The sequence below is a fragment of the Chiloscyllium plagiosum genome, chromosome 4, assembly GCF_004010195.1.
Source record: "Chiloscyllium plagiosum isolate BGI_BamShark_2017 chromosome 4, ASM401019v2, whole genome shotgun sequence".
Taxonomy (NCBI): Eukaryota; Metazoa; Chordata; class Chondrichthyes; order Orectolobiformes; family Hemiscylliidae; genus Chiloscyllium; species Chiloscyllium plagiosum.
Genome location: NC_057713.1, coordinates 95403431 through 95429765, shown reverse-complemented (window position 1 = coordinate 95429765; position 26335 = coordinate 95403431). Strand labels below are relative to the sequence as shown.

Here is a 26335-nt window from a genome sequence, read left to right as displayed (position 1 = left end):
TATATTTCTTGCCTCAACATTAAATCTGTGTGGTCTACTGGCCCTTGAACCATTGGATAATAGAATGAACTTTGCTTTTTCAACCTTATCCAAACTCCATAAAATCTTTCCATCTTTTATCCAGGAAGAATAACTTAAATACTCTTGATCAACTTTGGAGCTAACATCCCTCATTCCTGGAGCCATTCTGTTAAATCTCTTGTGCACCAACTCAAGGATTTTCACATCCTTCCTAAAGTGCTGGTCATGAGAACTGAACTTTACACCGTCATTGTGGCTTAACCAAAGCACACATACAAGGGATCTAATGATGGAAATGCTATAACATTACAGTTAAGTGTTTTTTATTCAATCGTGGGATGTGGGTGTTGCTGGTCGGGCCAGTAAATTGTTGCCTGTGTTGAATCCAGAACTGGATTGCGTTTCCAATGCTATTCAGGTACAAGTGTTTGTCTCCTTAAGTTGGATGTTTTTAGGCCAATTTAACCCACATAATGGACGCAACAACTCTTGAAGAGTATCATGAAAAATAGTTAGTATCTAAAAAAATGTATTCATAAACTGCAGTTCTGACTTTTTTATATATACGCTGTACCTATTTAAGTTTTCCTTTAAATTCTTGATTAAAAGTTCAAGAGATATCCTTCTCGCTTTCTCAACCTGTAAAGTGGAAACATGCCACTAGGTGGTCCCATTTCCAAACTGCACAGAGATCTCAGCTGCAGTTCTGATGTTGTTTTACAACTGAATCATCCATCTGAGCTCTTTCTTCACTAGAGAGCAGCAGAGACTGCATTAACTTTTAGTAAGAATTGATGTTCACTGGAGCTACAAAAAAACAGCTTTAAAATGCCATTAAAAATACATGCAAAACAAGCGCAGTGCCAATAATACACTGGTAAACATCCCTTGATCTACAGAAAGCCACAGACTCAAATTTTCCAGTTCTTGCTGTTCCCTCATAACTGACATTTGATTTCACACAAATAGCCTGAATAATTACAAAAAAAAAACAAGTGACAACAATTTGCTCCTTCCTGATACATAAAATTCATTTTAATTCCTCTAGCTGTTCTCTTGAGTAATCCCAATTTGAATTGCTCCATTGGCAGTCGAACTTTTAGCTGCCTGGACCCCAAGCTATGGAATTCCCTCTCCAAGTCTTTCCACCTGTCTATTTCTCTCACCTCATTTAAGGTTGTCCTTAAATACCTTTTCTTTTACCCCTCCTCACGGTCATCCACCCTCATATCACCTTCTGTGCCTTGGCATCAATATATGTTTAAAAACATTCCCAAGAAACACCTTGAGACATTTCACGATGCTAAAGATGGCACATAAGTGTTGGTAAACTTTCCATACAGGGATTGCAGCAAAGGTTCACCAGACTGTTTCCTCGGATGGCAGTTTTGTTGCATGAGGAAAGATTGGGTCAACTGGGCCTGTATTCACTAGAGTTTCGAAGAATGAGAAGGGACATCATTAAAATGTATAAAGTGCTGTCGAGGGCTGGGTAGACTTGATGCTGGGATAACATTTCCCCTGGCCTGTGGGGTTTAGACTAAGAGATCATTGTCTCAAGATACAAGGGAGGCCATTTTGGACAGAGATTAGGAAAAATTTCTTCACTCAGAGGGTGGTGAACCCATGGAATTCTCTACCACAGAAGACTGTGGAGGCAAACTCAATTAATATATTTAAGGAAGAGATTAATAGATTTGTAGAAGCTACTAGTTTAGTTTGGAAAACTTGATCAGCATGGAATAGTTGGACCAAAGGGTCTGTTTCCATGGTGTATGACTCTATGGCTCGAAGAGTGTTGAGAGATATGGGGAAAAAACAGGAGCATGGCTTTGAAACACAGGATCAGCCATTATCAGGTTGAATTTTGGAGCCGGCTCAATGGATTGAATGGTCTAATCCTGCTCCTATTTTTGACATAGTTAACATTGTTAGGTTTCTCAAGGCACATTTTCCAAATGCACAGATGAAGTTGCAAAAGAAGATTTACAAGGATAAAGGCAGAACTGAGAGATTATAACTATCAGGAAAGAACAAAAAGGCTGGGACTTGTTTCTCTAGAAAGAAGGATGCCAAAGAAGTGTTCTGATGGAAGTCTTTAAGATTATTGAATGGTTCAATTCAATAGGTAGGCATGGGAGAAGATGCTTCTCCCTGTGGAGGAAATTCAAGGAGCATTCACATAGAAGCTTGACGAAGGAATGAAAGGAATTGAATGATACATTGACAGACTGAGATGAAATAAGCAGGGAGGAAGTTCCTGGGGAGCATAAACATCAGAATTGAGTCATTAGGTCAAGTGGCCTGTTTCTGTATTGTACCTTCCCTGCGATTCCAAGCAAATTTGTAATTTCATGTGAAAAGTATGCAGTTAAATTGTCAGGCATTATCACATAAAGCAAGAATGATTATTATTAGAAAGCTTGTACATTTCCATCTGGAACTTTAACACATGGATATAAATATGAAATGGAATATCAACAGATGCAAAGTGTTATTATGCGTCCTCGGTAACAGTCGTGGATAAATAAGTGTTTTCTGTTCTTGTACTACTTGGTACAGAGCTTTTCAACAACAGGATGAACAGCAGAATATTTGTTGAGAGACTCTAGTCCAATGAATCTTCTTCTTTCCATACTTTGGATTTTGCAGTATTCATGCTACACTCGTATTCATCATTAACCAAAGGACAACCCCCCTGCCCCTGAAACCAGGTTGTCTCTTCCTCCTTCAGTTCTCACCTTACTCTTGCCTTGGGGGATGAATGTCAGATCCTGCAGGTACATTCCGGCTCCAGACTGATGACCAGGCAATTATGAAAGCCTTCTCCCACCTCCTTTGTCTAATATAATCATAAAATCTATCAATTCTTTCACCCTCATGTGTTTACCTGGCTTTTCAAATGTGTCTGCTCTTATAAGTGGACTTAAAACATCCCTCACCACTATTTGAAGAGAAGGAGAAGTCTTCCTCGTATCCTGGCCATTACTTGTCCTTCAATCAACATCACTAAAAAATGTTTATCTCTTCATTATGACATTGCAAGAGCAAATTAACTGTTGCATTTTTTTCTTCACTCATGGGACATGGGCATCACTGACTGGCCAGCATTTATTACATATCACTAGTTACCCTTGAGAAGGTTGTGGTGAGACTCCTTCTTGAACTGCTGCAGTCTAAGTGCTATCAGTGGATTTCTTACATTACAACATGGACTGCATTTCAAAAGTACTTCATTCGCTTTTGACATCCTGAGGTCATAAAAGATGTTATATACAGAGGAACCTTGATTATCTGGCATTTGATTATCCGAATTTAGGATTATCCGAACGAGGTCGCAAGGTCCCGATGGTTGGCTAAACTGTGTTTATCGGCATTCAATTATCCAAACAAAATACTCCCCACCTGTGACATTCAGATAATCGAGGTTCCTCTGTAAATGCAAGCCTTTCTTTGTACAGATATTACTTTAAATCTGTAACTCTCTTCCAAGTGGCTCAAAACTCTGAATTCAATTGACAACAGCAAAGCCAGATTTTGTTGAGAGTATTAAAGGTTTACAGAACCATCTAGTGAGAAGCTGGAATTAGGATACAAATTATCAATTGTCCAACTAAAGGGTGGAACAGGCTTAAAGGGCAGAATGGCCCCCTGCTATTCCTATGATCTCCGGGTCTTCTAAAACAGCCCAGCTAGGAAATGATAACTGTAACATTGGTTTTCAAAGAAGCCAGGTTCTGAAATTACATGCAACACTTTAAAGTATAAATACATTTCAACAACTGCCTATATTTATATAGAACACCTTCAACATCATCAAACTAAACTTGACATAAAGGAGACAATAGGACAGATGTTCAAAAGCATGGTAAGAAAGTGAAGTTTTAATGTGCGATATAAAGGAGGAAAATGCGGTCGAGATGCTGAGGTGTTTAGGGAGGCAGCCCCAGAGCTTTGGGCTTTGACTTCTGAGGGCACAATCATTTGTGGAAATGTTGAGCATTGGCGAAAATGAAAATGAACTTACGTTTACATACCACATGTTTCATGACCTCAGGTCAACTGAAGTGTTGTACTGCAAATGAGCTTGTTTAAATTTTTCTGTCATACTGTTGTATCGGAGAGCCAGTTAACTCTGTTGCTTTTACAGGAGGCCACACTTTTTTTTATTTTGTGGCACCAGATGCAGCAATCCTGGGCAAGCTTCTCCCGGGACTCTGGATCGATACCAAACTTTCCAAGTGAATCTTTCAGAGTGTCATCGTAGCATGTCATTTGAATCTCAGACTCACTCTCCACAGAGAGTCTAAGGTCTGATCATTCTCTGGCTAAAGACGTTTCTCCAGAATTCCTTATTGGTTGGTTATCTTATATTTATGGCTCCCAGTTTCACTGCCATTATTAGAAATATTAGAAGCTATTTGCTTCAAACTGTTACATGCAGTATCCAGGTCACTTTGCCTATATTTGTTGCTGATCCTAACTTAAACTAAGCACTTACTCACTTGACAGAAAAAGCTCAGGATGTTTATGGTCTGCTCAAAATATTCTGGCTTAAGATATTTTCCTATAGGAATAAAAGGAGCATGAGGATCAGAGTGTAGTCATCACTGGGAACAAGGATAGGAATAGTGCCTCATTTTTTCCCTAGTCGCAAATTGTTCAGGGGCCTATCAATGTCTTTTTGTCAGAAATAGGGCTGTAATTGTGTAGAGAAAGATTTAAGCTTCATTTCATGCGCAATTCAGAACACAAAAGCCTGCTGTTTGGATTTGCATCGTGTTAACTTTTGCAATTAAAAAAGTGTCTTGAAGAAATGATTATTCCATTCCAAAATGAAGCACAAACAGAACAATTAACATTTATACACACCTTGAAAATGGTAGTATGTCCCAAAATTTGGAGAAGCATTATCTAACAGAACTTGACAGTAGGCACATAAGGAAATGTATTATGACATGCAGATTCAGGTTTTAAGGAGCTTCTTAAAGGAGATGAGAAAGAGGCAGAGATATTTTGAGAAAATTCTAGAGGTTAGGCCTAGGAAGCTAATGGCATAGTTCCTAAATAGTGAAGCACGTTTAAACCTCTGAGTGCATAGCATGCCAGATTCAGATTAACACAAAAGAGGGATGTGGAGCTGGAGGAGATTTCAGATAGTGAGGACAGAGGGACACGGAGGGATTTGAAAACAAATTCTAAAATCAAGTACAGTACAAATATTGTAGTAACCATCTCCTATTGCCACAAATTCAGTCATGATGATTAATAACAGCGCCAGGGACCCGGGTTCGATTCCACCCTTGGGTGACTGTGTCAAGTTTACACATTCTCCTTGTATCTGTGTGGGTTTACTTTGGGTGCTCTGGTTTCCTCCCACAATCCAAAGCTGCGCAAGTTGGGTGGATTGGCCATGCTAAATTGTCCATTGTGTCCAGGAATGTGTAGGTTAGGTGGATCATTCATGGGAAATGGAGGGGACAGTGGGGTGGTCTTCGAGGGTCAGAGTGGACTTGTTGGGATGAATGTCCTGCAAGGATTCTATGATAAGCTAGGGTAGTAATAGATTGCACTTGAACTTTATTTATGTATTCATGGGATGTCAGCATCAATGGCTAGGCATGCATTTATTGACAGAGAAAAACATGTAAGGATTTGTATTGTGTAAATAACAGTTGAAAGCCTAAGAAATTGCATGTAAGGACTAAGTTTGAATCACTGAATCATATATTGCTGTTTTCTGACCAAACATTTTGTGAATAAAATGTAAGGTTACTGTTGGTATGTATGCTAATAATTTTTTTAAAATGAATATGTTTATTTCTACTTCAGAAAAGTGCATTAGTGAAATATAAAATAAGTTTAAGGAAATAATATTCATTGATTATTAATTGTGTTTGATTATATGATAAATGTGGTTATCTGGTTATTCGTTTCAATCTTCATAAATAGATGGAGATTGAAACTCTGGATGTTTGGTTTGGATGTGTATACTTGTAATGTGTAACTGTATAAACACATTCAAAAGAGCATAAAGATTGAATGGATTGATTCTATTCTTTACCAATCAGCTTTCTGGAATTTCAGAAATAATGTTTTCGTGTCTTCTTTTCATTATACTGAGTAGCAAATTTTAAGGACTGTTCTAAAAAGCTAAAAGGTGCTGAAACATTTGTGCAGTTTCCACTTGTAATACTTTGGACAAAGAGTTAGATCGTAACTGAGTCTCCAGATATCAGAATAACTGAAGGGTTAAAATATATATCATTTTCAGAGCACATCACTGGTGGATCATTCCAAAGTTAATCAAATTCACAAGTGTTCTGAAAATGAGCAAAGTACTTGGATTCCATGTTTCGAACCTTGAATACATTTGACACTAGGATGGAGGGGTAAACTTGAATAAATTAAGATGGTCAATGTCAATAGACAGAGATTCCACACTTATGTTTTTGGGGCTCAGAGTTCCAAGTGGTCTGCAAGCTGCGGGCTCTTAGGCAGCAATGGCTGCCACAAAACTCTGTCTCCTCCATATTAGAGGTCATCTCACCAGCCATCCACTTCCCTCTCGCAGTTCTCACCAAGGGCTTGTGACAATTCTCAAGCCTTGAAATTGGTTCATAGTGAAAAAAGTTTGGAAAGCACTTATAGAGATCTAATGATCTGAAAACCTGAGTTTAAATCCCACCACAACAGCTGAGGAAGTTAAAAAATGGAAATCTACTGTCTTTATCTGGTGTGGCCTGTATGACCCCAAATACACAGCAATGTGATTGACTGTTATCTGTCCTCTAAAGTGCACTAACAAACATTCAGTGATCAAGGATGGACAATACATGTTGGCCTGACCAGCAACCCTCAATTCTGCAAATGAGTAAAAAAACTCTCTTGATTTTCCTTCCAGTGAAATCAGTCAGTGATTTTCAACCTGTGACTGCATTGATATGGTATGTGTTACACTACCTCCCAGGGTTAAAGTTACCTCACTACAGTACACTCTATGAGGTCACATAGTGGTCATTATGGTGGCCAACACTACATCCAATCTGAGGAGAGCATGTTGTTAGAATTCAGGCAGATTGTCAAGCGGATAAGGAAATATCAAATTTACACTACAGATAAAACATTTCTGATGTTCTATGGTAACATAGTATATTGAAGGCCCTTTGGTTAAGTTATCACTGTAGCCTAAAGTGCCACATTGTTCTGTTGCACATCAAAAAGTTGCCCTGCACAACAATAACATTTGTGTAGCCAAATTCTAATTTGTTAATGATAAACAGGAAGTGTCAGAAAAATTCAGCAGGTCTGGCAGCATCTGTTAAGATAGAAACAAAGAGTCGCTGGACTCGAAACATTAACTGTTTTCTCTCCATAAATGCTGCCAGACCTGCTGTGTTTCTCCAACACTTTGTTTGTATTTCAGATCTCCAGCAGCTGCAACATTTTGCGTGCATTTCTTTAATTGATTTGTTTGGTATAAAATATCAGATTATCTATCAAGATGTTGCCTAATGGACTTTAAGTGCTGTGAACACTTCTTAAAAGAACAGAAAACAAAAATGAAAAAGCAGTACAGCACAGAAACAGGCCCTTTGGCCCATCAAGACTGTACTGCCACGAGGCCTTATCCCTATCCCTCTATTCCCTGCCTATTCATATACCTGTCAAGATGCTTCTTAAACATTGCTTTTGTATCTGCCTCCACCATCTCCTCAAGCAGCAGAGTCCAGGCACTTACCACCCTCTGTAAAAAAACTTGCCTCTCCATTCCCTTTAAACTTACTCCTGTTTACCATAAAGCCACACCACCTCATAATTAACATTTGTATTCTGAGAAAAAAACTCCAAATATTCATTCTAGCTATGCCTTTCATAATTTTGTAAACTTTTATCAGGTCACCCCTCATCCTTCAATGTTCTAGTGAAAACAAAGCAAGTTTGTCCAATTTCTTCTCATAGTTAATACTCTCAAAACCAGGCAACATCCTGGTAAACTGTTTCTGTATGCTGTCCAAAGCCTCCACGTAAGGTCAGCACAGTGGTTCAGTGTTTAGCACTGCTGTTTCATGGCGCCAGGGACCTGGGTTCGATTCCAGCCTTGGGCGACTGTCTGTGTGGAGTATGCACATTCTCCCAGTGTCTGCATGGGTTTCCTCCAAGTGCTACGGTTTCCTACTCCAATCCAAAGATGTGCAGGTTGGGTGAATTGCCCATAGTGTTCAGGGATGTATAGGGTAGGTGCATTAGTCAGGGGTAAATATAGGGTAGGGGAATGGGACTGGGTGGGTTACTTTTCAGAGGGTTGGTGTGAACTTGTTGGGCCGAATGACCTGTTTTCACACTGTAGAGATTCTGTGATCCTTCGGTAATGTGGTGATCAGAACTGTACACAATATTCCAAATGTAGCCTAACTGAAGTCCTATAAAGCTACAACATGACTTGCCAATATTTACACTCTACACCTAGATCAAAGAACACAAGTGTGTCATATACCTTCTTGACCACCTTATCCACGTGTTGCTACTCTCAGAAAAGTGTATGCCTAGATCCCTCCATATGCTGATGCTACTAAGGGTTCTGCCATTTACTATATACTTTCCTACTGCATTAAATCTTCCAAAATGCATCATCTCACATTTGTCTGGTTTAAACTCCATCTGCCATTTCTCTGCCCAAGTCTCCAGTCTATCTATGTTGAGAGTTGCTACTGGAAAAGCACAGCAGGTCAGGCAGCATCTGAGGAGCAGGAAAATCGACATTTCGGGCCAAAGCCCTTCATCAACTCTGATCTCCGGCATCTGCAGACCTCATTGTCTCCTCCAACCTATCTACGTTCTGCTGTATCCTCTAGCAATCCTGTTCACTGTCTGCAGCTCCCCCAATCTTTGTGTCATCTGCAAACGTACACTTAGGCCATCTACATCCTCCACCAAATCATTCATATATCTTGCAAACAACAGGGTTCCCAGAAAAGAGAAAATGCTGGAAAATCTCAGCAAGTCTGGCAGCATCTGTTAGGAGAGAAAAGAGCTGACATTTCGAGTCTAACTGACTGTTTGTCAAAGCTGGTTTCAGATTCTAGCATCCACTGTAATTTGCTTTTAACAGGGTTCCCAGCACTGATACCTGTGGAACACCACTAGTCACAGATCTCCAGTCAGAAAAACATCCTTTCACTGCTGTTCTCTGTCTTGTATGACTAAGCCAGTTCTGTATTCATCTGAGCAGCTCACCTTGGATCCTACATGACTTCACCTTTTGTATCAAGCAGGTATGAGGGACCTTGTCAAAGGCCATGCGAAAGTCCATACTGACACCTGCACTCATCAATCATCTTTGTCACTTCCTGAAAAAAATTCAATCAAATTTGAGGCACTACCTTCCCCACACATAGCCAAAACGCCTATCCCTAAGACGTCCATGCTTTTCCAAATTTGAGTAAATATAACTGTAAGAATATTCTCCAATAATTTCCCTACCACTGACATAAGACTCACCAGCCTGTAATTTCCCAGATTATCCCTGATGCCCTTCTTAAACAAACAAAAAGCATTAGCTGTTCTCTCATCTCTTGGGACCTCTCCTGTGACTAAAAAGGATACAAAGATTTTGTACAAGGCCCCAGCTATTTCCTCACCTGCCTCCCTCTGAATTCTGGGATAGATCCCATTAGGCCCTGGGGACTTAATTTTTTTTAAAATACAATACCCACCACCTTTTATATACTGACATGCCCACAAAATATCAGCATACCCCTTTCAAGACTCACCATCCACCACATCCTTTTCCTTTGTGAATACTGATGCAAAGTATTCACCCACTTCCTCTGGCTCCAGGCATAAATTCCCTCCCTTGTCCTTATGTGGACTTACCCTTTTCCTAACCACACTCTTGCTCCTTACATATGTGTAAAAAGCCTGAGGATTTTCCTTAATCCTGTTTGTCAAAGACTTTTCATTTCAAGACTAGAGGCACGAGAGAAGACGCAAAAAGATTTTTTAGTTTGAAACTTGAACTGCAAGGTAACACCTAAAACTAGTTAGACCACACGTGGAATACTGTGAACATTCTTCGTCCCCTTATCTAACAAATGATACACTGGAACTGGAGGTAGTCCAGAAAAGGTTTTTAAGTTGATCTTGGGTATGGAGGGATTTTCTTACGAGAAGTTGAGGAGCTCGGGTTTGTACTCACTGGAGCTTTGAAGAATGAGAGCTTTGAAGAACCTTATTGAAACATGTATGATTCATACATACATACAAGGGGGCTTGACAGGGTCAGTGCACAGAAGCTATTTTCTCCTCTGGTGGAGTCTAGGATTAGAGACCGCATTTCAAAGTAAGGGGTCACCCAGTTAGGACAGAGATTAAGTGCAATTTATTCTCTAGACAATTGTGAATTTGTGGAAATTCTTACATTGATAAATTGGGTCGTTAAATATTTTCAAGGCTGTGATAGACAGATTTTTAATCCGTAAAGGGAATCAAAGGTTGTGGGAAAAAGGCAGGAAAGTGGAGTCGAACATCAGCAAATTAGCAACGAACTCACAGAATGACAGGACAGATTTGACAAGCTGAATAGCCTATTTCTGCACCAACATCTTACAGTCTTATCTGTCAGAAATATGTCAACAGACTGGGGCACTTTTTACTTTCATAGTTGGAGATGGGATATCTCAACAGGCGAGATCAGAATGAATATATGACAGCCACCAATAAATCAAATAGGGAAGAACCACTTCACTGAGAGTGGTTAAAATTTGGAATTTGCTACCGCAGGGAGTGATTGAGGTGAACAGTATTGATGTATGCAAGAGGAAGCTTGATAAACTCAAGGGGGAGAAAGGTATAGATGGGGTTAGACACAGAGAGAGATGGGAAGAGCCCACGTGGAAAACAAAATTGACACAACCAGCTGAGAAATGGTCTGCTGTAAACAGTCTGTAGTATTTCATAATTAAAAGAAATGCAAACGGATGACTTTGCAGCCGATATTTATAAAGTGAGGAGGAAAGGGAAATCTAACCAATGGTGCACATAGAAAGAAAGTCAGAAACGGAAACAGCAGACCAGGAAAGGCGATCACTGTCAATGGCTCACCACGAATGTACCACAAACATGAAAGCAGAGCAGTGCAGTGGGAAACAGAGTCAATTTCTATCAAAATTAAACTGCTTTTCAGTAAAACTGGGAATTTATACACCAGGATTGTCCCAATGTTTTTCATGGGGAGTGTCGGATTGTATTTCAAACTATCTCTTACCTGGATGGCCCAGTAAGACATTTTCACAAAAGTAAGGCTTGGTTTGGCAAGAATTTTAATAAATTAATAATGGTCAAAACTGGCCTTTAAAAAGTTCTGAGCTTTCAAGCTGACTACTAAATTTTTTTTTGCCTTTTGGTTGAGAACGGAAGAGATACAAGGAGACAGACTATGTCCCAAATCCTCTTCACCTGAGGAGGATATGGGAATAGGATTGAATTAACATTGATCTTGATTCACTGCTGGTGGTGCACACTCTGAGTTAGCTTCCATGGACTTCAATTGGGAGTGAGGTCCAGAAGCAGGTTGCTTGTCATAGAGTCATAGAGACGTACAGCACGAAAACAGGCCCTTCAGTCCAACTCGTCCATGCTGACCAAATATCTCAACCAAATCTAGTCCCACCTGTCAGCACCTAGCCCTTCCTTCTCATATAACCATCCAGATGCCTTTTAAATGTTGTAATTGTATCAGTTTCCACCACTTCCTCTGACCAGCTCATTCCATACACATACCACCCTCTGCATGAAAAGGTTGCCCCTTAGGTCTCTTGTAGATCTTTCCCTCTCACACTAAACCTATGCCCTAGAGTTCTGGACTCCCCTACACCAGGGAAAAGACTTTGTCTATTTATCCTATCTATGCCCCTCGTGATTTTATAAACCTCTATAAGGTCACCCCTTGCCTCCAATGCTCCAGGGAAAACAGCCCCAGCCTATTCAGCCTTTCCCCATAGCTCAAATCCTCCAACCCTGGCAACATCCTTGCAAATCTTCTCTGAACCCTTTCAAGTTTCACAACATCCTTCTAATAGGAAGGAGACCAGAATTGCACACAATATTCCAACAGGCCCTAACCAATGTCCTGTACAGTCGCAACACGACCTCCCAACTCCTGTACTCAATACTCTGACCAATAAAGGAAAGCATACCAAATGCCTCCTTCACTATCCTATCTAACTGGGACTTTACTTTCAAGGAACTATTAACCTACACTCCAAGGACTCTTTGTACAGCAATGCTCTGAAGGATCTTACCATTTAATGGATAAGTCCTGCTAAGATTTGCTTTTCCAAAATGAAGCATTTCACATTTATCTAAATTAAACTCCATCTCCACTCCTCAGCCCATTGGCCCATCTGATCAAGGTCCCGTTGTAATCTGAGGTAACCTTCTTCGATGCCCACTATACCTCCAACTTTGGTGTCATCTGCAAACTTATTAACTAAGCCTCTTATCCTCACATTCAAGTAATTTATATAAATGATGAAAAGTAGTGGACCCAGCACTGATCCTTGTGGCACTCCACTGGTCACAGGCCTCCAGTCTGAAAAACAACCCTCCACCACCACACTCTGTCTTCTACCTTTGAGCCAGTTCTGTATCCAAATGGCTAGTTCTCTCTGTATTCTATGAGATCTAACCTTTCTAACCAGACTCCCATGGGGAACCTTGTCAAATGCCTTACTGAAGTCTATAAAGATCACATCTACCTCTCTGCCCTCATCAATCCTCTTTGTTACTTCTTCAAAAACTCATGATTTCCCACGCACAAAGCCATGTTAACTATCCCTAATCAGTCCTTGCCTTTCCAAATACATGTACATCCTGTCCCTCAGGATTTCCTCAAACAATTTGCACACTACTGATGTCAGGCTCGCCAGTCTATAGTTCTCTGGCTTGTCCTTACCATCTTTCTTAAATAATGGCACCACATTAGCCAACCTCCAGTCTTCTGGTATCTCACCTGTGACTATCGATGATACAAATATCTCAGCAAGCGGTCCAGCAATCACTTCCCTAACTTCCCACAGAGTTCTAGAGTACACCTGATCAGGTCCTGGGGATTTATCTACCTTTATGCATTTCAAGACATCCAGTACTTTCTCTTCTGTAATATGAACATTTTTCAAGAAGTCACCATCTATTTCCCTACAGTCTATATCTTCCATATCCTTTTCCACAGTAAATACTGATGCAAAATACTCATTTACTATCTCCCCCATTTCCAGTGGCTCCACACAAAGCTAATCTTTTAAGGGGCTCTATTCTCTCCCTAGTTACCCTTTTGTCCTTAATGTATTTGTAAAAACCCTTTGGATTCTCCTTAGCTCTATTTGCCCAAACTATCTCATGTTCCCTTTTTGCCTTCCGGATTTCCCTCTTAAGCGTACTCTTACTGCCTTTATACTCTTCTCAGGATTCACTCCATCTCTCCTGTCTATAGCTGACAAATGCTTCCTTCTTTTTCTTAACTAAACCTTCAATTTCTCTGGTCATTCAGCATTTCCTACAGCTACCAGCCTTTCTTTTCACCCTAACAGGAATATACTGTCTCTGAATTCTGGTTATCTCCTTGTTGAAAGCTTCCCATTATCCAGCCAACCCTTTACCTGCGAATGTCTGCCTCCAATCAACTTTTGAAAGTTCTTGCCTAATACCATCAAAATTAGCCTTCCTCCAATTTAGAACATCAACTTTTAGATCCGATCTATCCTTTTCCATCACTATTTTAAAACTAATAGAATTATGGTTGTTGGCCCCAAAGTGCTCCCCCACTGACACCTCAGTCACCTGCCCTGCCTTATTTCCCAAGAATAGGTCACGTTTTGCACCTTCTCTAGTAGGTACATCCACATACTGAATCAGAAAATTTTCTTGTACACACTTAACAAATTCCTCTCCATTTAAACCCTTAACACTATGGCAGTCCCAGTCTATGTTTGGAAAGTTAAAATCTCCTACCATAACCACCCTATTATTCTTAGAGAAAATTGAGATCTCCTTACAAATTTGTTTCTCAATTTCCCGCTGACTATTAGGGGCTCTATAATACAATCCCAATAAGGTGATCACCTCTTTCTTCTTCTGGATATTCTTCTCTCCAAGTCCGGTGAATAGGTTTTTGAGGAGAGAGCAGATGTAGGTGCCTACACACACACGCATACATACACACACAAACATACACCCTGGCCCCAATGGGCACAATCTCAGAGTGGAGGTTCACCTATTTAAGACAGCAATATAATCATAGGATCACTACAGTGTGGAGGCAGACCATTCAACCCATCGAGTGTACGCTGACCCTTTGAAGAGCATCCTACCCAAACCCATCTCCTACCCTACATTTCCCATGACGAATTCATCCACCCTGCACATCCCTCAACACTATGGGGCAATTTCCCATGGCCAATCCATTCAATCTGCACATCTTTGGTCAGCAGAAAGAAAGCCATGCAGACATGGGGAGATAGTGCAAACTCCACACAGACAGTTGCCTGAGGGTGGAATCAAACCTGGGTCCCTGGCGTTGTGAAGCAACAGTGCTGACTACTGAGCCATGCTGCTGCCCCAAGATGAGGAGAAATTTCTTCTCTTACAGGGTGATGAATCTGTGGAATTATTTATCAAAGAGGGTTGATAAGCTTTTCAAGGCTAAGATACAAAGAGTTCTCATGATTAAGATAATTAAGAGTTATGAGGATAAAGCAGAAGAGTGGAATTGAGGATTATCAGATCAGCCATTATCTCATTGAACGACCATATGGGTTGAATGGTCTACTTTTGCTTCTATGCCTGAAGGTCTTAAGGTGCAATCACTTTGAGAAATATGGCAGCCAATCACACACAACAGATTGCTGGTTGTGGGAGCTTGCTGTGTGCTTATTGGCTGTCACTGTCCCTGCATTACATCAGAGAACAAACTGCAAACATACTTCATTGGTGGTAAGACACATTGGGATATGGAAGGTGCTATTCAAATGCAAATTCTTTCTTTAATCTACAGTACTGTTTGGCAATATCTTTCCCCCAATTGTCAATTTGTTCACTCTTCATCTAAAATCAGCTCAATTCCAATTGCTGTAGCAGAAACTTCCCTTTTAAGAATTCAAAGAGTTTTATAAATTCAGCAAGAATGGATTCATGTCAAAGCTGTATTAATACATCTTATTAGGCTGATATTGAGATTTAAAAATGAGATTAGTACAGTGATAATAGTCGCTCTACAATGAAATACACTAGTATGGGTGGGGACGGAGAACTGACTGATATATTAAACTGCATTTAAGTCCTTGGCCCTCATCAGAACTGAAAATGCGTTTCAGCAATATTACAGTATCTGAATTTGACTGAAGTAATGATTTATGAAAAAATCAGAGTTAAATTTAAATGTTTGATTGCACTGCTGAAAAAAGCATGGACTAAACCCCAGAAGTTAATAACAGCAAGCGATAACTGACAGATGTGTTACAAGCAGCTAGATTTTAACATTTGCTTTTGTAACTTAGCTTGTTAATGACACATCAGTGCCTGTAACCTTTGTGAATATATTTATTGACAAAGTGCAGTGCACTTACTTTTCATGTACCTTCATGTTGCAAACTGTCATCATGTTTTATGTCACAATGAAGAAGATTAGAAAGGAAATGCAATAATATGTTCTAAATGATGCCCAACTTGTCACAATCACTACTGCACTGTGCCATGCTGCTTCTCTAAATTGTTCTGGACATGAATCAGTTTGATAAATGAAGGGTTTTGATAGAATAAATAAGGAGAAACTGTTACCACTGGCAGGAGAATCGGTAACCGGTGAACACAAATTAAAGATGATTGCCAGAAGAACCAGAGGGGAGACTGGGTGATTTATTTTTTGGCACATTATGAATTTTTGGCTTTAAGATCAATGTGGGAGGAATGTGCTTCAATTCATGGAGCACTGGCAACAGTTCTGGGCAGAAGGGAGCCCAGAATGGGCCAGGCTTCACTTGGACTGTGCTGGGACTAGTGTCCTTGCGACTAATAACTAGGGCTGTAATGAGAACTTTAAACTGATTAGAGGGAAGGACAATTCTGAAGAGGGGATACATACGCTACAAAGCAAACAGGGCCAGAAGCCCTGGGGTCAAGACCCAATGCTCTACAATATGACTGTACACATTGATTAAAATAGTTTTTTTATAGCAGCATTGCAAGGCAACTATTTCAATAATGATACCCAGACTGAGACAGGAAGGAACAGAGTGTACAAGCATAAATAAAAAATAGGATGAAAGGGGAAAAATGGCTAAAATGCAAAATTAGTAGCTCTTAAATGCACGTTGGATTCGGAAGAAAATAAATATGTTAATGGCACAAATACAATTTAATATGTGTATAATCTTATGGAGAAATGGTTACAAAGTGATCAAAGCTGGAATCTAAATATTGAGGGGAATCCTTTCAAAAGGACAGGCAGGATGGAAAGGGTGGTGGAGAAGATTTGTCAGCATGAGATAAAACAGCAAAACTTTTTCTGTAACGCAGACTACTCTGACTCCAAGTAATATTCAGCTCTTCTGTTCCTCCTGCCAAAGTGCATGACTTAAACTTTTAGATGCAACCAATGTGATCGGGTAGGTGTAAAATCCATCTCATTTAGATTAGGTAGATTAGGGTGGATAGGCAACTAATATTGCCCATTCTGATCCAGCTGCATGCTTGCAGATTGTAATAATGTCATTTCAAGGTACTTATAACCTCAGAGTTCTGGTTACATTCTAGTAAATCATTATTCACCCACTGCAGTGTCTCTATATTGATTTTCACATTACATTGAACACAACTATACTATTTCCAAGCGTTCATCCAAGGTTCTGCACAAGTTTAGCATAACTCCTCTACCTCTCAATTCTATTCTTCTAGAAATAGTGCTTGTTTCTTTTTTTCTGACAGTCTTATTAACCCGTTTCACTCTTTTTCATGATTTTGTGAATTTGTACCCCCAATCCCAGTGGGTCTTCAATTCCATTTCAAATCCCCTATTTTCCAAATATCATGTGATCTTAGATTTTGTTACCTCACACATAGCAAAATTGAAATGAATTTGCCAATTATTATCACATTGTACAGAGTTCCTCATGTCCTCCAGAAATTTACTACAGTCCTCCTTAGAATTGTTGTCCTCACAAGTTTTGTATTGTCTGCAAATTTAGAAATTCAGTCATGCATTATTTCATTAGAGTCCTCTAATGCAAGGATGGACCCTATCTTCCCCACCATAATCTGACTTCTTAACCTATATTCTTTGGTCTTCTTTACCCTGACATGAATTTCTCTGTCAGCTAGACTGGGACTGGTCATTCAGCTGCATCTGCCTCTTCTGTCCTCTTCTCTTTCGACTGAAACATAAAGAAGCCATCAGGGCAGATGGTCACAGAAGTACATTTAAAGGGTCATCTTAAAAACAAAGCCCACAGAGCTATAGGAAAGAAACTCTAGAACCTAGAGACCTATACAGCTGAGGGCATATGGTTAGAGCAAGAAAATCAGGCATGTTCAAGAAGCTAGAACATGAGGAGTACAGAAATCTCAGAGTATTGTGGACAAACAGGAGGCTTGGAAGAACACAGCAGGCCAGGCAGCATCAGAGGGTGGAGAAGTCAATGTTTCGGGTTTTAACCCTTTCTCAGGACAGAAGAAAGATGAATACCCAAAACGTTTACTTCCCCACCTCCTGATGCTGCCTGGCTTGCTGTGTTCTTCCAGCCTCCTGTTTGTCTACTTTGGATTCCAGCATCTGCAGTTTTTTTTTGTCTCTAATCAGAGGGTTGTGGAACTGCATGGAGTTATGGAGATAGAGCCTGAAAAGGCCATGGAAGGATTTGCAAAAAAGGATGGAAACTTTAAAGTGCAAGTGTTACTTGATTCTGCATTCACAGGGGCATTTGTTGAACAGGACTGGATGTGAGCTAGAAAATGGACAGCAAGTTTTTGCTGAGCTCAATTACATCCAGGGTGCTGAGTGTGAGGCCAGATAGAAATGAAATGGATTGTAACTGATCAGATGAGAAGTCCTATCAGAACACCACTTTAACCCAAACATACTTTCTTCTAATGGTAGATGTATGTACCCTTCCAATAGGATGTGCAAACATCCATCAATAACCCACTGGGACGCCATTGGTAGTTGCTTACCTCTTTCTGATTGTGCCTGTGCATGACTAACTGATTGCATCTCTATACCCTCTTCAGGGCTGTCGACGTCTTCCCCTTCCAACCCTGGTGCATCTTCTGGGGCTGAAGTCGAGCCCGGAGTACTGGGCCGGCTGGTTGAAGTCGAGTCTGCTTCACTTGTGGAACCAGGCTTTACATCCTGGCCACCCTGTCCACCTTCACATCTGCCCCTGTTCTTTCTATGCACTCTGGAATGCAGCACCACCTGATGATAGGTCCGGAATGCTTTCCCACATTCCAAACACTCTGTACTTTTATTCTGTGAAGATCTCTTCCCATGACGTAATGTGGGTCTGATATCTGCGCCATTGTTGCTTTCCCCAGAGCTGGCTAACGGACTCTCTTTCTCTTGTGTACTATTTGTCCTATTGCGTTTCTTTGGACAGCTGCTGTTATGAGTGTCTTGTTCCCGTTTGCGCTTCTCAGTATCAGTGAAAGTGTATGCTCCCTTTTCTTTATCACACATGATATCTGCCTCTGGAACACCTTTGTCCGACCCAGTGAGTTCTACGACTTTTCCCTTTGTGACCAACTGCCAAGCTTGATAGCTACTCACAGGGTCCAGTTCAGCAATGCCCTTAGCAAACAAGCGACTTGTAAAAGTATCCACTGACACAGATGGTCTCAAGTTCAGAGACCTGAGGAAACTGTCCTTTGTGCAGTTTTTGGTGGTGCCATTCATCACTGCCTCCCTTACAGTCTTTACCCGTTCTTCAGTGCACTCCTCAAATGTTCTAATATGCAACTTCTCGTGTTCTTTTAAGCTTTCTCTGCTTGGGAACAAGTAACCACATTTCATACAGATTTGATACTGTGAGCACGTAATGCTCATTCTGTCTTCTTGTACCACATCGTTAATGGTGACTAAACCCTCAGAGTCAGCTTTACTGACTTTGTTTCTGTTTCTGCTCCTCGTGGCATGCACCTTCATATGGTTCTTGAGGAACCAGCGTTCCTTGAACTTGCGTCCACAGACATGACAACTATATTCAAAGGAGCCATTATGTTTCTTCATGTGGGCCTTTAAAAACCAGGACTGGTTGAAGGTCTGATGGCATGTTTCGCACATGAACTCACTGGCTGGCTGTTCGACCCTGTCACTCTCACCTTCATTATTTGGCTTCTCCATGGTAATGTGAACTTTTTCTATATGGCTAAGCAATTCGTCGTCTCTTAGCGTGACATACTCACATAGTTTGCATTTGTATGACTTGTGCAGTAGTTGTACATGCTGATCCAATTGGTCCTGCTTCTCAAACCTTCCTTTACAGCTTGAACATTGGAATGCGAAGGCACTCTCACTGGCATTTAGCGGAACTTCCTTCTCTTTCTTAAGCCGCCTTAGAACAATCTTGCCATTTTCCGCCTTTGTTAATCCATTCTGTGCCAGGCTGTGAGATGAGGTGCTCTGTGCAGAGCTGGTGGGAATATTAACACTCTCCAAAGCATTGAACTCATTGGGCTGTTGCTCTCTCAAACTTGTTTTGTTCCCCTCACTCAAGTCTCTGATTTTGTGAGTCCGGATATGTATTTTAAGATTCCCTTTCTGAGAAGCTCTGTGGTCACAATATGGACACTTGTAAGGCTTTTCACCAGTATGGGTTCGCATGTGAACTGACAGCACACTAAGGAAAGTGAAGCTCTTTTCACAAATGCGGCAAGTAAATTTTTCAGCCTTCTTCTCATCTCCGTCATCTCCATTGCATTGGGCATGATGTAATCCGCTAAAGTTTTCTGCCTCTCTGTCTTCCCGAAGCTCTGTATCTACATTCTCTTTTTGATCCTTCACAACTGGCCTGTTCCTCAAACGCCTGCTTGGGGGCGCCATCATAGCCATTTGGCAAGGCTCTTCCTCCCCTGTTTGTTCCTGCGAACCCATTGATCTTATCAACAACACCATTTAACTCCTTTGAGTCCCATCAATAGAGATGTACTCAGCTGTCAAAAGGTTCTGTTTCTTCAGCAAGTGGACTCATCAGTTGAATCTATCATTCTAAGGAGGTGTCGAAGCCTAAAATTGAGAAGAACAAAAAAGATTTCAGGCATCATCACTGAACATGGTTTCACAAAATTCTTACCAAAGTTCTGTGCTTATAATACTTGGAGAATATGTAAAATGCAATATATTAAGAAGAAATATTTAGGAAACAAGCAATGAGGAGGAAATTTGGGCCGGGTTTCCTGCTGATAGCGATCAATTATTGGGAGAGCTTTCATGTGGACATTAATAAAACACGATCACCCTTGGATTGTTATGGCCCTGTCCATCACCAACCGAGCCTTCTGCCATTCCCTGTGTCGATGCTTAGATGACCTGCTCGAGTTTGTAACACAATACTCAGCAATCGCAGTAAGTTACCATGTTAGTACAACAGGCAATTAAGAAGGAAAATGACATGTTAGTTTTGGCAAAAAGCAATTGGAATATGAATAAAAAAAGTCTGCTACAATTGCACACAGCATTAGGGAGACCACATCTGTACTGCTAGCTAAGTTTTGGTCACTTTACCTCAGGAAGGATACAGGACTGCAAAGAACATTCACTAGATTGATTCTGAGAATGAGGCGATGATCCAATGGCAATGATTGAGTAGTTTAGACATATACTCCCTGCAGTTTAGAGGAACAAGAGGAGATCTAATTGAATCATTGAAAACGTTCAGCGCCTTGACAAAGTTAGATACTGATAAAATGTTTCCCCCGGCTGAAATCACAGTCTAATCACAGGGATTGGCCAGTCATGACTGAGATTGGAGAGATTTGTTTTCACTTAGAGGTTGTAAATCCTTGATATTCTTTCTCTAGAGAGTGGTGGCTTTTCAACTGTTGAGTATGTTTAAGGTAGACACCAATGGATACTTAGGCGAAAGTGAGTACTGCAGATGCTGGAGATTCATGATGAAGGGCTTTTGCCAAAACATCAATTTTTCCAGTCCTCAGATGCTGCACGACCTGCTGTGCTTTTCCAGCACCACAATCTTGGCCCCAATGGATGCTTGGACACTAAGGGAATTCAGTGATACAGAAATAGTACAGGAAGAATTGGATAGAATTGAATTGAATTAGCTTTATAGTCCCATGTACATAAATGAGTACAGTGAAAAGTTTATGCCACTTACGACATCATCTTAGGTACAAGGTACCTAGATCCAGAATCTTACTGAATGATGGAGCAGGCTCAAATGGGTTACTCCTGCTCCTATTTGTTATGTTCTTTTAAACAATCAGTACCATTGGTGGGAAAGGAAGAGTGGCTAGAGTGTGAATAGTACTTGAAAACAAAATATACAAGAAACCAGGCAAATTAAAGCAGCCGAACAACTATTAGGAAAAAGCATGTTTGCAGCAATTGTACAATTACTGCTTCTTGTTTCACAGATTCCCATTGTTGGGGAAAGCAACAAGTAAATTTATGGAATACCTGCCTTCCCACATTTACAAAAAAAATTTTAATAACATGTTCATTTATTTACATATACAATCTGACCACAGTAAAAAGTGTTTACAATACAAAAACAGGCCAGTTGGACTTGGTGACCATGGAAGGTATGTTCATAAACAGTCATGAAAGTTAATCATCAACCTGCACATGTTTCCAATATGCCTATAGCAGGCAGTAAGAGAGGCACAGTCGCTGTCAGTTTGAACGCATGTGTGGTAGCTGCAACGCCATAGCCTCCTGACTTTAAAAGACTCCACGCACAGGTTCTTACTGAGGGATATTCTCTGTGGCAAGCATCCTTCTCAGTTCAAGGGACTGGCAGAGAATAAACCTGGGAGAACAAATATTCCACTCCTCATGGGGTAAGATTCAACTACAGGCTCAGTGGTAACTTTGCCGACAGTCCCCAGCATTGCCTTGGAGGTTCCTAACCCAGGAATGAAAGATTTAATTTCACTGTTGCAAGAAAAAGCCAGGAGTAAAACTGTTGGGACAACTCACAAAAGTGCATTTACTTTCAGCAGCTATCAACACATGAATATATGAATTAGGAGCAGAAGTAAGCCATTCAGCCCTTGAGACTGTTCCACCATACAATAAGTCTATGACCTCACCTCCACTTTATTGCCAACTTCAACGTGCTTTGACTCATTTGGTAGTCAAGCCTCAATTAGCCTCTGCCTTAAAAATATTCAATGTCTTTTCCTCTACTGTACTCTGTGGAACTGAATTCCAGAGACTTGCAATCCTCTGAGAGAAAAAAACAATTCTTGCCATCTCCATCAGGAGACATCTTATTTTTAATCTATGAGTTTAGTTTGATTAGATTAGATTCTTGACAATGCTGAAACAGGTCCTTCAGCCCAACCAGCCCACACTATCCCTCTGAAGAGTAACCCATCCAGACCCATTTCCCTCTGACTAGCACCTAGCACTATGGGCAATTTAGCATGGCCAATTCACCTAACCTGCACATCTTTGGACTGTGGGAGGTTACCAGAGCAACTGGAGAAAACCCACACAGACACGGGGAGAAAACTCCACACAGACAGCTGCCCGAGGCTGGAATTGAACCTGGGACCCTGGCGCAGTGAAGCAGCAGTGCTAACCACTGAGCCACCGTGCCGACCCACGGTGTTCTAATCTCTCCCATAAATGAAATGATACTTTCAGATTATGATATCATATCTCCTCAGGATCTGATGTTTCAATAAGGTTATTTTTCAATCTCCAAACTCCAATGGATATAGGGCCAACTTGTCAAACCTTTCCTTGCAAGATAACCTGTTCATCCTAGGAATCAGTCCTAGTGTACCTTTTCTGAACTGCTTCTATTGTAATTATATCTTTTCTTTATTAAGGTCATCAAAACTCTACATAGTACTTTCACCATTTCCCAGTACAGCAGAAGCAAAGTCTCCTTACTTTTAGACTCAATTCCTTGCAATAAACAACAATATTCTATTTCACTTCAAAATCACTGGCTGCATCTAAATATTAACTGTTGTAATTCTGGTATGAGGATATAGAGATTCCTCTGTATCTCAGTTTATTTGTTTTCTCCTGTAAAAAAAAGTGGGAGACATATAGGGGAAAAGCGCCACTAGAAAGTCAGAGTTCATGCAATCAAGTAATGAAGAGATTGTTCAATATTTTTGACTGCAGCAATGAGGACTTATGTGGCAGGAATCCAGTGGTGAGAATCTGGGGGCTGGGGAATTGGAGATAAGAGGTCACTCAATAACGTCTGCAAGAAAGATGTTTAATTCAACAACTCAACACGACTAACATTGTCATGGACTCTCTCCATATTCAATAGTCCCTGAGAGTTTAACAGCTAAATGTAAAAAAAGACAAGAGAAAGTTCAGTGAAATCTCTTGACCTCCAAAGTTATTCCAGCAACATTTGACAAATTGTGTCTAAATTTCTCACCTACTGTATTCAATGCTAGTTGCATTCTACAGATGTGCCTCTAAAGTACAAGCAATACTGAAGCATTTGATGACATTAGTCTTTTTAAACTATGTTAAAAATCACACAACCCAGGTTATAGTCCAACAGATTTATTTGGAAGCACTAGCTTTCGGAGTACTGATCCTTCATCAGGTAGCTGTGGAACAGGATCATAGGACACAGCAAACAATTACAGTGTCATGCAACTGAAATGATATATTGAACAAGCCGAGATTGCTGTTTAAGTCTTTCATCTTTTAGAATGGGTTGCAGGTTTCAGTCCATTATTATGCAAATCGCAGGACTCCTTTTAAGTCACATTCTCGACATAACTTAAGGTTTTATTTTTAAAAATGACATCACAGCTCAGACAATGCATTAAAGGCGTGAGGCTAGAGTCTGTCTGTATCTCAATCTTGAGTCAGACTGCTTCTATTTCCAAAGTGGAATTTATAAAATGTTACATGAATTGACTGCCTGCAGATTGTGCACCTTTTGAGCAAAATAGAATGTATCTGCAAATGCAAATTCACCTCATACATGCGTCCCTGTGGGGAGAGAGAGAGAAAGAGAGAGTGAGTGCATGCGTGTGAGTGCGCGTGAGACAGTGTGTGTTTGTATGCGTACATGCTTGGTAAAGTGTGTGTGTGTGAGTGTGATGAAGTATAAGCTTGTGAGAGGGTGTGTGTGAGGGGTGGTTTTGTGTGTGTGTATGAAAGAGGTCTGCGTGAGTGTGTGAGTAGGTAAGAGTGTGTGAGTGTGTGAGTGAGAGAGAGAGAGAGAGTGAGAGAGAGAGAGAGAGTGTATAGTGTATTGGGGGTCACCTGTAGAGTGACAATGAACCCAAGATCCCGGTTGAGGCCATCCTCATGTGTACCGAACTTGGCTATCAGCCTCAGCTTGGCCATTCTGCATGGCTGTGTATCCCAAAGTCAGCCTTGGAGGATGGTCACCCGAAGATCGGAGGTCGAGTGTCTCTAACCGCTGAGATGTTCCCCAATTGGGAGGGAACATCCCTGTCTGGCAATTGTTGCGCGGTGTCCATTCATTTGTTGCCGCAGTGTCTGCTTGGTCTCACCAATGTACTGTGCCTTGGGGCATCCTTGCCTGCAGCATATGAGATAGACAACATTGGCCGAGTCACATGAGTACTTGCCGCGTACACGGTGTACCATATATGTGGCAGGTACCATGTAACTCAGCAAATATTGTCTAAGCTGAGATGTCTGAACTGAGATCTCTAGATGTGACTTAAAGTTCTGCGATTTACATATTAATAAACCGAAACCTGCAACCCAGTCTAAAAGGTGAAAGAGTTAATAGCAATCTAGGTTTGTTCAGTATATCATTTCAGTTGTATGACATTGTAATCGTTTTCTACAAATTCTGTGTCTTATGGTCCTGCTCCACAGCTCCCTGATGAAGGAGCAGCACTCAGAAAGCTAGTGCTTCCAAATAAACCTGTTGGACTATAACCTGATGTTGTGTGATTTTTAAACTTTGTCCACCCCAGTCCAAAACCGGCTCCTCCACATCATTTTTAAACTATGTTCATCTACAATATTCATAATAAATAACTGGATAGATACAAAGGCCTATAAGTGGATTAGATCAATAGTAGGAGTTCAGCAATCAAATGCATTGCAAACTACAGGTAGTGAGAGAAAAATAGCCAATTGGAAATCAAACCCAACAGCCTTGCCCTGGCAACAACTTAAGCAAATATTGAGGACAAAACCAGAAGTCAATTGGGTGGACTACATTCAGATGTAGACTGAGCGTGTTTTGAAGAAAGCCAGAGAATAAGTAAGGAAATGCTAATGAACCCACTAAGGCTGTGGTGACATTGAACAATATATAATGACTAGAGCGAACTCTCCCTAAGTAGGTACTTTGGGAAGACTGAAATTTGGGTCTGTTTGATACTTCTTTTAAACTGTGTAGTGGGTTGTGATCAGATGCTCATTTAACAATTATATCCCTAAGCCAGAAGAGGGCTTCTATGACATGTTATCAGAAAGGGAGATAGGAAATTAAAGGAAGTCACCTTAGGTCATTCTTGCATCCCTCACAGGAACCATGTAGTTATAGAAGTGCTGCTTCAGCTAATAAAATATAAATGCACACCTTGCTTTCTGCCTTAAGATCAGTATGAAGCAACTTAAAATAAAACATTTAGCACGATACAGATCAAGAACAATATACAGGATACAAGATATAGTACAGAGTCATTATTTCTCTTAAAAGTCATTCAGAATAGTTTCCTAAGAAAAATATATGCATTCCTTGAAGGAACATGGGATATTACATCAACCTAAATAACCGCACTTGAAGACTGTCCTGCATGGTAAGCAAAAGCTATATGATCACAAGATTACAACATAAACATCCAATCTGGACATCTTCCAGAGCAAAAGAGAAGTCATTCCTTGAGCTGCTAATTGATTCCACATGGAAATAAAGTCCCTTTATTTATGGTGCTGAAATATGCAACATGATCATTATGAGTTCAGATGTACTAAAAAGCATAAAACAAAGCTGGCAGCACTAGCACTGTTTATATAACCCGTTCTCATGTATTCATCCTATATTCAACTTAATATCATACACATGGTAAGAAATGGCATTTGAGAAAATATATGTCAAGCCCTTTTTTG

General features: G+C 40.5%; 1 protein-coding gene across 2 annotated transcripts in view; it reads right to left on the bottom strand.

Annotated features, from left to right (window-relative positions):
* Positions 1 to 26335, bottom strand: part of znf516 (zinc finger protein 516) — a 126841-nt gene that overhangs the window by 49932 nt on the left and 50574 nt on the right. For both annotated transcript variants that reach the window (XM_043688637.1, XM_043688636.1), the window contains exon 2: positions 18244 to 20293. In XM_043688637.1, coding sequence (XP_043544572.1) covers positions 18244 to 20182 — 1939 coding nt within the window. In that variant the 5' untranslated portion in view covers positions 20183 to 20293. The remainder of the gene's footprint in view (positions 1 to 18243; positions 20294 to 26335) is intronic.